The 13,098-nt window shown below is 47.3% G+C and overlaps 1 protein-coding gene across 1 annotated transcript; it reads right to left on the bottom strand.

Moving 5' to 3' along the window:
* Positions 1-1,242: 1,242 nt before the first annotated feature.
* Positions 1,243-10,890, bottom strand: BDKRB1 (bradykinin receptor B1). Its single transcript, XM_049769873.1, has 2 exons — positions 10,830-10,890; positions 1,243-2,480 (listed from the first exon to the last, which is right to left on the bottom strand). Exon 2 carries the CDS (start codon positions 2,468-2,470, stop codon positions 1,412-1,414), a length of 1,059 nt encoding a protein of 352 aa, XP_049625830.1. The 5' UTR covers positions 2,471-2,480; positions 10,830-10,890; the 3' UTR covers positions 1,243-1,411.
* Between the last annotated feature and the right edge of the window lie 2,208 nt (positions 10,891-13,098).

The raw sequence follows: 13,098 nt of genomic DNA, 5'->3' as shown, positions 1-13,098 counted from the left end.
TGCCACCAAACAACACAGAATGACCCCTTCGGCTACTCAAGCCCTACCTTTGTGTGGTGTGTGTGTGTGTGTGTGTGTGTGTGTGTGTGTGTGTGTTTTGGCTGCATCCAGTGATGATCAGGGGTTACTCCTGGCTCTGTGTTCAGGAATCACTCCTGGTAGTGTTCAGGGGATCATAGGGGATGCCAGGGATCAAACCTAGGTCAGCTGCATGCAAGACAATCACCCTCCCTACTGTACTATCATTCTGCTCTTGACCCTTTTTCTGCTCCCCCATCCTGTGATGATTCTGTGACAGAAGGAACAGGGGCTACAGTACCCCAGATCAGAACAGTTCATAGTCTCACATTCAAGGAACCTGAATCCTGTCCTCCTTGGCCAGAACTGCAGGTTCAGTCGGGCTGTCATCAGTCTGGCTCCTACAGTCCCCATTTCCCTCACTGCCCCTCTATGCCCCTGCTGGCCTCCTGTGAGCCACCTGATCTGGAGCCAGTCCTCAGATTCACCTCCCACCTCAAGATCCATCCTGGCCTGACCCATTACCATAGGCACAGTCACAGACCTGGAGTCTGGTAATCCACTGTTCCCAATAGTCATTATTACATTAGTTGGTATTCCATTTGGATGCATTATTTTTTTTGTTTTGTTTTGTTTTTGTTTTTGGGCCACACCCGGTAACGCTCAGGGGTTACTCCTGGCTATGTGCTCAGAAGTTGCTCCTGGCTCGGGGGACCATATGGGACACCGGGGGATCGAACCGCGGTCCGTCCAAGGCTAGCGCAGGCAAGGCAGGCACCTTACCTTTTAGCGCCACCGCCCGGCCCCTGGATGCATTATTAAAGATTATTACATGATTGGTCTGGAATCAAGCAGAAGAAAATTTGAGCTTATTGGCATAGTATTTTTCTTTCTTTTTTAGTTATTTTTCTTTGGGGGGGGGGATAGTTTTTGTTTGGAAGCTACACCCAGGGATACTCCTGACTCTGCACTCAGGAATCACTCAAGAGACCAAGAGACACAAAGAATCGAACACAGGTCTGCTTCATGCCAGGTAAGAAGCCTTACCCACTGTATTATCTCTCTAGCCTCTGCATCCTCCTTCATTTTTTTCAGTTTTATTCTTTGGGGCCACACACAGTGATGCTCAGGTTTTTCTCCTGGCTCTGCACTCAAGAGTTACTCCTTTCAGTGCTCGGGGTACATATAAGATGCCAGGGATCAAACCTGGGTCTGTCCCAAGCGCCCTCCCCAGTTTTTAGTTTTGGGACCCCACTCAAGGTTTACTCTTTAGCTCTGAGTTCCAGGATCACTCCTAGCAAGTGATCAGGGGAACATTCCCAACGCTGGATTCAAACTGGGGTAGGCAAGTGTCATGGTGAGCGCCTTCCCTTCTGGACAATCTCTGCTGTGCCTAATTCCTCCAAGAGATGTGACTGTCCTTATTGTGGGAGGATGTGGCAGCAGAGGCCAGGCCCCGTGGGGTGCACTGTTTGTAGAGTTCCCAGGCCTTGGTCCTAAAGAGGCGACCCACCAGCACGTAAAGGATGGGATTGAGACAGCTATTGATGAAAGCGAAGAAGTTGGCCACTTGCAAGCCCAAGTCAATGAAGTTCTCCCAGAAGCAGCCTTGCACGACATTCATCTGGAACAAGAAGTCGAGGAGCGCGAAGGAGTGGTAAGGGGCCCAGCAGAGCAGGAAGGCAGCCACCAACGTGAGGATAAGTGCAGTGGTCTTGCCCCCCGTGGAGCCTGCACCCCTTGGTTGGGGCACCGCCTTGCGCCTCCAAAGTGAGCTCAGGATGTGGTAGTTGAAGAAGATGATGGCCACCAGTGGCAGCAAGAAGCCCAGCACGTTGAGCTCCACGATCCTCATGAAGTACCAGGCCTTGTGCGGCAGCCGCAGCACACAGACCACGGTGAGGTTCAGCTCAGGAAGGGTGCTAATGCCCCGGTGCACGAAGGTGGGCACGCTCAAGAGGCCTCCGAGCAGCCAGATGAGTGCACAACTGGCCAGGGCCCATCGTCGACGTGGGTACCTCCTGCTAGCCATGGGATGCACCAGCACCTGGTAGCGGTCCTGGCTGATGGCCACCACCAGGAAGATGCTGATGAAGAGGTTGGCCTTGATCATCCCATTGACCACCCGGCACAGGGCATCCCCAAAGGGCCACTGGAACTGGTTCCGAATGTTCTCGGCCCAGAAGGGCAGGCCCAGGATGAAGACCAGGTCGGATGCTGCCAGGTTGGCCAGGTAGATTTCTGCCACGCTGAGGCGTTGCCTCCGTAGGGGCAGGAGGAAGACCGAGAGCACGAAGAGGTTCCCCAGCAGGCCCAGGGAGCAGATGGTGATGATGATGGTAGGTAACACCCTGTGCAGCATTGCCCAGACCTCGGGGACATTGTCGCAGGATGTGGCGTTGGGAGGTGGGGACAGGCTCAGGTGGGATTCCAAGGGCGACCAGGTTGCCATCCACAGGGACCTGGGGAAAACATTAGGGCCATTAGGTGGAAGCGGGATTGGAGGGGAAACCCTGGCTCCCAGCTTGTTAGATCAATGAAGTTTTATTGGTATGTTGGCATGCTCATTAGTTTCTATCCCATTGTCTGGCTTGAGGCACAAAGTTATGAATATTTGTAATAGAGACCCCTTTCTGTGCTGCAAAGCTGGAAATAGTGGCTCTCTGTCTCCTTGGAGGAAAAAATTGCTAGGTCCTAAAATAGAAGGGAAGACCCAGGCTAGGAAAATTGAGTTCAAGACCTGCCAAGACCTTATGGTGCAAGCCACTTAGATCCTCTGAATTGTTTCCCTTTAAAAATATTGCAGGGTGGGACCGGAGCAATAGCACAGCAGGTAGGGCATTTGCCTTGCATGCAGCCAATCAGTGTTCCCATCCCATATGTTCCCCTGAACCTGCTAGGAGTGATTCCTAAGTGCAGAACCAGGAGTAACTCTGGTGCACAGCTGGATGTGATACCCCACAAAACAAACCTGAAAACAAAAACAAAACTATTTCAGGGGCTGGATACAATAGTGGGTGAAGGAAAGGTGACACTTTGTGGGGTTGGGTTGAAATACTATGTTTGAAACTCAATTTGTATAGCTTTGTAAAGTGCAGTGCCTTAATGAAAAATATATTTATGTATTTGTTTGGGGGCCACACCCATTCATACTCAGGGTTTACTGCTGGGTTTGCACTCAGGGATCACTCCAGGAGGTGCTGGAGTGACCATATGGAATCAAACTCAGGTTGGCTGTGTACAAAGCAAGCCTCACTGTGCTATCACTCCAGCCCCCCAATTAAAATACTTTTTTTTTTAAAGTCAAGTTCCTTGCAAGACAGGAGCTACTATTCAGGCATGCAGGGTAGGCATGCTTGCCTGGCATTGCCCTCCACAGAGAGGAGGGCTCCTTTTAGGGGCAGGCAGCACCCCAAAAATGCTGGAGATTCAAGAATCACTCATGGCCACCTTCACCCCTCTTCTGTGGTGCTGCTGGTGAGGTGCAACTGCTGCTTAGACCCAGTGGGGTTGGGCACTGCTAGGTGCTATGGTGGGGTTTTGGTGGGGCATGTGGTAGTGGTGGGAATCAAACTTGAGCTCTCTGTTAGTAGGAAAGTGCTCCAGCACTTTTTATTTGGGGTGGTGGTGTATACTCTACTGTGTTATTATCAGTAAAAGCTCAACCTTCCCTAAGCCATCCCCTGGCGAGAATAAGTCTGAGTCCCCTCATTCTTGGGGTGTTCACCAGCTAAGGAGTTACAGGCACAAGACCAGGAATCCAGTAGGACCAATTTAAGTAGCAGAACCAAACCAGCCCAAGATAAGACCAAACCAGGACCAGAAGTAGATCTAGGCCTCAGGCCCCAGATATGAACATGAACCCAGCCCAGAACCAGGAGAGAATCAAACAAGGCCTGCCAGGAGCTATTTCTGAGCAGATAGCCAGGAGTAACCCCTGAGCATTGCCGGGTGTGGCCCAAAAACCAAAAAGAAAAGAAAAGAAAAAAAGAAAAAAAAAGAAACTTGGAAGAATGTGTTTGGCTACTGTAATGGCCTCGAATGCCATATTTCCACCTAGGGAAAGCTGATCAGGAGCAAGGGTCGCCTCAGAAAATAATCCACACAAAGCTTAGACTGAGTAGTAATATGTCTTGTCAAGCCAAGAGAGAGATGAGAGAGAGAGAGAGAGAGAGAGAGAGAGAGAGAGAGAGAGAGAGAGAGAGAGAGAGAGAGAGAGAGAGAGAGAGAGAGAGAGAGAAGACTTTAAGGCTCTATTGCAGATTGATTAGTGGAATGAGAGGGAAGTGGGTGATGCAACATCCTGTGGTTTGGGACACTGAGATCTAAACACTTGGATGTGTTAGGGTCTCAGCCAAGGTCACAGGGATCAGCACTGCAGACAAGTTTGCGGGTCACTTGGCAAAGCCTTAACATTTTGCAATGGACCTTCTGGCAGCCTAGAGCTAATACATGGAGCAGGGAGGGCAGAAGGAAGTACTCAATTAGCACTGAATTCTGCATCTCAAGGAAGGTGATGTCATTCACCCCACATGTTTGCTGCTATTTGCGTCACAATGGAGGGCTGCCTGGAGCAATGTTACTCACCACAAGACCCCCAGGACACAAAGTGGTGCATATTGGGGGGTAGTGATTTGAGGGACAGTGTCCAGGCACATTGATTTCCCCCTCAGCTGCAGAAAGGCTGCTACAAATCTTGGGAGAAAGGGGGTGCCTTTCCTCAGCTGCTCAAGTGAGGTTGCTGAAAATGAAGTCCTCTCACTTTTTCCATTTTTTTAAAAAAAATTCCGCTCGCGCTCCCCCCATTTTGTTTTGCTTTTGGTTTTTGGGCAACATCCCAAAGTGCTCAGGGGTTACTCCTGGCAGGCTAAGGGAACCATATGAGATGCCAGGGATCGAACCCAGTAAGCAGCACACAAAACAAATGCCTTTCTCACTGGGCTAACACTCCACCCCCATTTTCTTTATTGATCCTGCTTACTTTTGCTTCCAACCATGTTTTGTGCACACGCAGCTCTAAGCTGAAAGCTGGTGAGTTAGATCCCACCAAGATTGGGACGGGGCAAGTCTGCTAACTGAACTGAGGCCCAGGTTCCTCAGATCAAGCATGAAGTCTGGTCTCTGTCTCTTCTCAGACTCACAGCCAAGCTTCCAGATGCTCCTTTTGGCATAGCAGCACCAGCCTTGCAGGAATGCTGGTCTCCAGACAGCTGAAGTTTGTCTTGTTAGAAAGTCACTGTGATGTGGCCAGAGCAATAGCACAGTGGGGAAGGCATTTGTCTTGCACGCAGCCAACTCAGGTTCAATCCCCAACATCCTATATGGTCCCCCAACCCTGCCAGGAGTGATCTGAATGCAAGAACTAGGAGAAACCCCTGAGCACCACCTGGTATGGCCCCAAAACAACAACAAAAAATGTCACTGTACTTTTGCCTGGTGACAGTCCTATGCATGCTAGTGTAACTGGCTGTAGTGACAGATGTGTCCTTGTTAGATCTGGGTGACAGAGGTGATGACAGGTGTACTTGGGGATGGTCAGCACAATGCCTTGTTTCTCATTGTCTATAAACAAGCTTCAGTATCAGACCAAGAGAAATAAAGGTTATAGTGAATACAATCACAAAACTTTCAACATATCTACAATTAATGAATTGCAAATTTTGAGTGATGAAGTTATGACGAAAAGCACTGGCACATATGCTATTTCTCCCTTTCCTGCCCATCATTAGGTTACTATTGATAGGTGTCATTTGGATTTGGGGCTACCCTTGGCAGTGCTTAGAAGTTACTCCTGGCCCTGTGCTCAGAAATCACTCCTGACAGTACTCAGCGAGCCATATATGATGCCTGAGATCAAACCTGGGCCTAAAAATTTTAGCCCTAAAAATTTGTTTTTAATAATGTTAAAGGGGGGCCCAGAGAGATAGCACAGCGGTGTTTGCCTTGCAAGCAGCCAATCCAGGACCTAAGGTGGTTGGTTCGAATCCCGGTGTCCCAGATGGTTCCCCGTGCCTGCCAGGAGCTATTTCTGAGCAGACAGCCAGGAGTAACCCCTGAGCACCGCTGGGTGTGGCCCAAAACCAAACCAAAACAAAAATAATAATAATAATGTTAAAGGGCAGAGAAAATAATTCGATGAGTTGAGCACAAGGAGTGATAGCGTAGTGGAGTGATAGCGTTGATCTGGATTAGATTTCTGGCATCCCATAGGGTACTCCGAGCCTGCCAGGAGTAATTTTTTATTGCAGAGGCAGGAGTAAGCCCTGAGTATCACCAGGTGTGGCCCAAAAACTAATCAAGCAAACAAAACTCAAATGTATAAATATTGAAACTCACCTAGCTATGCTCCAGGGTTTCCTGGTTCTATTTAGTGCTATGTAGACTCAACCATCAGTGCTCAGGTGATTTATGCCGCTCCAGCTCAACTGTGATGGGAGCTACCAGGATCATGCCCAGAGGTGGGTGTGGGATTAGGCCTAAGGGTTATCTACATGCAGGTACAGCCTTGTGATGATCTCCCTGGACCCAACCAGCTTTAGAAGACTGATTCTAAATACCCTTCACCATTAATTAAACTGTTCACAAAGCACTCCTGGGCATGATCCCCAAATCAAACAAAACCTTTTTTTTTTATTGAATACCAACCATCGGAAATCTTTAATTAACAGAGCCACTTTTTCAATGAGAAAATAATGATGGAAAACAAAGATTTTATGTAGAAAAATCATTGAAGTTATGGCTTTAAAGAGTGAGGGAGGAAATGATCCAATTAAGCGGTGATTGCTGCACAAAGATTCGATTTCAAAATTCTATAAAGAGCTTCGGAACTGTCTCAGGAAAGGAGGAAATTGTTCCAATTGAATCTGGGCCTGTTTTAGTCCGAAAGGAGCTGACATGGAGCAAGCAAACAACCTGCACTTCGTGGTATCTAACTTGGCAAAAGCTTCCAAAAATGTCTCCATAGCTACAACTTCTTGGAAGGTCAAGCTGGTAAAAAAAACTGGTTGAAGAGAGGAAAGTTTTTTTTTTTTCTTTTGTTTTTGAGTCATATCTAACGGTGCTCAGGGGTTTCTCCTGGTTCTACACTCTGGAATCACTCCTGGAAGACTCAGGACACCCTATGGGATGCTGGGGATCAAACCCAAGTCAGCCTCATGCAAGGTAAACTCCCTCCTTGCTGTGCTATTGCTCCAGCCCCTAAGAGAGAAAATTTGAGCCACAGAGAAAGTCTGGTCTGGACACTGTTTAGCCTGAGCCATTGCAGAATCCCTGAGTCTGAGACTGACCTGGGCTTCAACGTGACCCTTTGGTGTCTCCTTAATTAAATATATTCTAGGCCTCTGGTGATAGAATGATGGGAAAAGAGCTTACCTTGCTCTTGGCCAATTCAGGTTTAATCCCCAGCAATCTGTATAGTCCCTAGAGCACTGCCAGGAGTGATACCTGAGCACAGAGCCAGGAGTCAGCCCCGAGTATTGCTGAATGTGAGCCCAAAAGATTCTATATATTCTGATGTAGGGGAAGAGTCTGTGTTTTTGTACACTTATCAACAGCATAGTTGGAAGAAAAAAGATTTGGGGGTGTTATGTGGAATGAAAATAATAAGACTAGGCTGGAGAGATGGAACAGTGGGAAGGGCGCTTACCTTGCACAGAGCTAACCCAGTTTCAATCCCTAACAACCTATAGGGTCCTCCAAGCACTGTAAGAGTGATTCCTTCCTTTTTTGTGTGTGTGTGTGTGTGATTTTTGGGTCACACCCAGCAGTGCTCAGGGGTTATTCCTGGCTCCATGCTCAGAAATTGCTCCTGGCAGGCATGGGGGACGATATGGGATGCTGGGATTCGAACTGAAGACCTTCTGCATGAAAGGCAAACGCCTTTCCTCCATGCTATCTCTCCAGCCCCGTAAGAGTGATTCCTGAGTGCAGTCAGGAGTAATCCCTGAGCATTAAAGGGTGGGGCCACCCATATGTGGCACAAGAAAGAAAGAAAGAAAGAAAAAAAGAAAGAAAGAAAGAAAGAAAGAAAGAAGAAAGAGAGAGAGAGAAAGAAAGAAAGAAAGAAAGAAAGAAAGAAAGAAAGAAAGAAAGAGAAAGAAAGAAAGAAAAAATTAACAAAACTATATTAAAAGGAGAATGTTTCTTCCAGAAAATATCAGAGCCAAGTGCAAGTCTAAGAAATGTATGTGGTTCTGAGGCAAGAGAAATTCTTTTACTCAAGTTATTTTTAGTATTTAATAAATCTGTGGCAGATGTTTTATTTTGCTTTCATATATGATATATGTAAAACTTTATTTCTCCCTAGCTTGAGCCATACCTGGAGGTGCTCAGAATTTACTCCTGGCTCTTTATTCAGACTTAGGACTAACTTGTGAAGAGGCTCAGGGGACCATATAGGTTACCAGGGATCAAACCCAGGTCAGTTGCGTGCAAGGCAAGTGTTCTATAAACTTCTGGTTCCTAAAGACTCATTTATTCAAAATAGCTTTTACTTAGATTCTTTATAACTCCCTTAAGCATATTGTATCATACAAACATGTTATGCATTATACAGATATAGACTATATGTGTATAGATTTTAGATATAATTCTCAGTATAATTTAATAGCAGTATTTATATATATTTACTAATGACTATATAAGTGAAAGACTATAACATTTATTGAAGTTGGTCTCTATACATTTTCTATAGATTTAAACAAGCCTATGTATTTATAGATAGAGAGGGAATTTGGGGGCCTCCCAAGTAGTATTCAGGGGATTGGCTGAGAGATTACTCACAGGAGAACCTGCCCATTGGCTGGGTGGTTCAGTGTTGGATTTAGGGGTGACAGGCTGCTTTGGTCCTGTAGCACAGGGGACCCCCAGAGCCACCTTGGTGATGCTCTGGGCATGTGTGGTATTGGAGATAGAACCTGAAATATGATCTCTAACCTCCGAGACACCTCTCTGGCCCCTTAACCTCATTTTTTTAAAAAATGTTTTTGGTTTTTGGCCATGTTCAAGGCTTACTTCTAACTCTGTGCTCAAGGATCACTCCTGGTGGGACTTGGGGGCTCATGTGAAGTGCCAGGGATTCAACCTGGGTTGGAAAGTGCTCTACCCACTGCCCCCAAACATAATTTTTTTAGGGAAATTAGGGTCTTGAACAAGAATAGAGTGAGAACTAGATTAAAAGGTGCTGCTTTTCTGGCTTTGAATGGGCAAGAAGGGGTCTCAGACAGAAAATGCTTTGAGTACTGAAAGTGAAAGAACAAAATCTCCAGCAGCCCCTGGGAGGAAGGTGCTTGTCCAGTCAGACCCTTGGCTGGTTCAGAGCAAAGTCTGTGCTGGTTTGTCACAACACTGACAGGATAATTAGGGTAGGGGGTGCAAACCACACCCTGCCTAGGAGATCAGGGAATACCAATGCTGCCTGCAGAGATATCTGCACTCAGGGGTCACTCCTGGTAGGCTCAGGGAATCTTATGAAATGCCGGGGAATCAAATCCGGCTCAGCCACATGCCATGCAAACACCCCAAGAAACAACCTTTAAGCCACAAATAATCCAGTTTGACCTCAGGTGACCTCAGGACAGCATTTAATTAATTATTTTAGCCTCCTCCTGCAGTGCTCAGGGGATATTCCTGCTAAAGTGCTCTGAGATCATTCCCAGTGGGGCTCTAGGGGATAATGTGGTCCCAGGGCTCAACTCTGGGCCTCCTGCATTCAAAGCATTTGCTTCATTCAACCCTTTGAGTCAATCCTAGCCCTGGTCTTGGGAAGTCCCAGGCAGTTTGAAGATAACAAATGGGAATGGTCAGAGTCCATAGTGGGCTCCTGTCTGTCCATGGCTCTAAATCTATCCCTAGGAAGAACATTGCTGGTGGCATCTGCACAGGTTCAAATGTTGCTGCCTCCTCATTCTACCCCTACCTACATCCTACCATTATACCACACATGGCCTGGGACACTTAAAAGCTCTCCATTAAAGAGCTCTCTCTCTCTCTCTCTCTCTCTCTCTCTCTCTCTCTCTCTCTCTCTCTCTCTCTCTCTCTCTCTCTCTCTCTCATGCTCACTTGCTTTCACTCTTTTCTCACTTTCTCCTTTCTTCTTTCCTTTCTTTCTTTCTTTCTTTCTTTCTTTCTTTCTTTCTTTCTTTCTCTTTCTTTCTTTCTTTCTTTCTTTCTTTCTTTCTTTCTTTCTTTCTTTCTTTCTTTCTTTCTTTCTTTCTTTCTTTCTTTCTTTCTTTCTTTCTTTCTTTCTTTCTTTCTTTCCTTTTCTTTTTTCTTTTCTCTTTTCTTGTTTCCTTTTTCCTTTTCCTTCTTCCTTTCTCTCTTGCTTTTGGGCAATATCTGGCAGTGCTCAGGGCTTACTCCTGGCTCTGTACTCAAGAATCACTCCAGGTGGGACTTGGGGTACCATATGGGGTGGCACAGATTGAATCTGATTGGCTGTATTGCAAGGCCAGCAAGCCCCTTGCCCACTGTACTATCTCTCCAGCCCCAACCTGAGAATATATTTATATATAAATACCTAAATATTGATTTATATATGTGTATGTATATTTAACACTTAATGATCTCAGGACTGTGTCTCATGTATCACCTCGGTCAGTGTTCAGGAAACTTTAGGGGCACAGGCATTCAATCTTGTGTCTGCCAGGTGCCAGGCAAATATCCTACTTACGGTCCCAACCCTCTGGCCTCAAGAACAATTTTCAAACTCACACGTACAGGACACTGAAGGTTTACCATGCCAGCACTCGCCACCCTCCGAACCACAATCACTTCTCACGTCAAAAGAGCAAGGAAGATGGTCTTTGACTTACTCAGAAAATGAAGGTGCTCCGTTCAGCGAGGTCTGGTGCCTGGTCTGCCTTGGAGGTGCTCTGGCTCTTGTGGCTCCACGGATGTGTGGTCCTGGGTTACATAACCACCACCGATGAGGTCACAACAGGGACGGCTGAGAAAGTGAGTCTTCTGGGAGGAGAAAGCCAGCTGGGGTTTTGAAAGGAAAACTGTTTTGCATTCTCCGGGGGCTGCCAAGAAGTGATTCAGCTTCCGTACCCATCTTGGTCTGGGGGTGGACGCCACCCTGCCCCGTCTATGGGCTTACCTGTCATCCAAGCCCAGCCCAGCCCAGTCCTGCTCTGGTGTCCACCCAAAACCTGGCTGGAATTCTTGCATGTGAATTGGAAACTTGGCCTGGTTTGCTTTGCTACCGAAGGCCCGAAGTCTATAGCAACTTGCAGGTCGTGTGTGTGGCTTGAGACCACGAAGGAACCGTGGCCAAGAATCCATCAGTGTGGACCCTGTGACATAAACATTCGAGCCTGGAAAAATGTGACTCATGCAAAGCGGGAGTTGAGTAAAATCAAAGACCTTTTTTCTGATCTTCCCCGTGATGCTGAATCCAATTTGCCCTGAGTCTTCGCATTTGTCAATTTGAACTGCCCAAAACTCAAGGTTTATTTTAAGACACTAAGAAAGTTGTTTGGAGATCCAGAGAGATAGCATGGAAGTAGGGTGTTTGCCTTGCATGCAGAAAGACGGTGGTTCGAATCCCCGCATCCCATATGATACCCAGAGCCTGCCAGGAGCGATTTCTTTTTTGTTTTGTTTTGTTGTTTTTTTTTTGGGGGGGGAGAGGTCACACCCAGTAGTGCTCAGGGGCCACTCCTGGCTCAACGCTCAGAAATCACTCCTGGCAGACTCATGCCTTGCATGCAAGGCAAACACCCTACCTCCATGTTATCTCTCCGGCCCCCAGGAACGATTTCTGAGCATAGAGCCAGGAGTAACCCCTGAGCGCTGCTGGGTGTGACCTTCCCCCCAAAAAGTTGTTTTTCATGGAATGAGGCTGGGGCCACACCAAGCAGTGCTCAGGGTAGACTCCAGGCTACCATATGCAGTATCTCTCTAGCCCTGTTTATATTTGTTTGTTTTGTTTTGGGGGCCACACCTGGAAGTGCTAAGGGGTTACACCTGGCTCTGCATTCAGGAATCACTCCTGGCTGTGCTCCCTGACTGTGCTTGGGGGACCATATAGGATGCCAGGGATCAAATCCGATTGGGCTGTATGCAAAGCAAATGCCCTACCTGCTATGCTATCACTCAGGCCTCCCTACCAGCTCTGCTTTAACCAGAGAAAAGCCTCAGCTTCTGAGTTATACCCAATGGTGTTGGAACTGGGGTCTCCCAGCAGAAAGTACACTTAGAAAGTAAAATTGAAGACTCATCCCTTTGGGCTGAGGCCAGCCTTGCTCTGAGATGTGTCTGGCTCTCAGAAGCCAGTGATACTCTGAAGCAGGGCTCGAAGGTCCAATTCAGGTTTGAGTTGTCGGGAGGGAGGACAGGCAGAGGACAAAGGAAGGGAAGTCAGCAAGACCTGGGTGTCCCCATGCCACTGACCGTCTGAGTAACCCGGGAAATGACAGCCACAATGGCAGCCTTGCCAAAGCCATGGGCCCCGCCTGTGGGTACAGGGAAAGTTCTTTTAAGGAAATGAGTATGCTGTGGTCAAGTGTGTGCGTGAGACCAGAACTCTGACTCCAGGTCTGGAACCGCTAAAGAGAAAACACCCTTGTTTCCACTGTCACTGGCCCGGGATGAGAAATGAACCTGGGGGGGGGGGGGAGGGCGGGGACGGCCGGGACGGACTTGGTGTGTGTGTGTGTGTTTGTGTGTGTGTGTGTTTGTATATGTGTGCTCTTATGAATATTATTGTGTATTTGTGTGTGCATGCATTTGCATATGAATGTCTATGTGTGTGAATGTGTTTGTGCATATACATGTTGTGTGTATTGCATATATGTATGTTTGTGTTGCATGCATTTGCATGTGTCTATTTTTGTGTATATGTTATTGTGTTTGTGTGTCTATGTGTTTGCCTGTGAGTATGTGTGTATACATGTGTGTATGTGTTTGTGATGAAGAGAGGACTGCTCTGCCTCTGAGCTATGAGGAAAGGGAGTCTGAGTTCTAGGGGTGTAGGGCTGGAGCCCTAAATCCCTGCAGAACCATAGGCCCACCTGTTCCTGGAGCTCACCCACACCTGGTGCCTTGTCTGTATCTAAGGCCCTGGTCAGTTCCACTCCT

This window comes from Suncus etruscus, chromosome 3 (assembly GCF_024139225.1).
Source record: "Suncus etruscus isolate mSunEtr1 chromosome 3, mSunEtr1.pri.cur, whole genome shotgun sequence".
Lineage (NCBI taxonomy): Eukaryota > Metazoa > Chordata > Mammalia > Eulipotyphla > Soricidae > Suncus > Suncus etruscus.
This window is presented reverse-complemented; position numbering and strand designations above follow the sequence as displayed.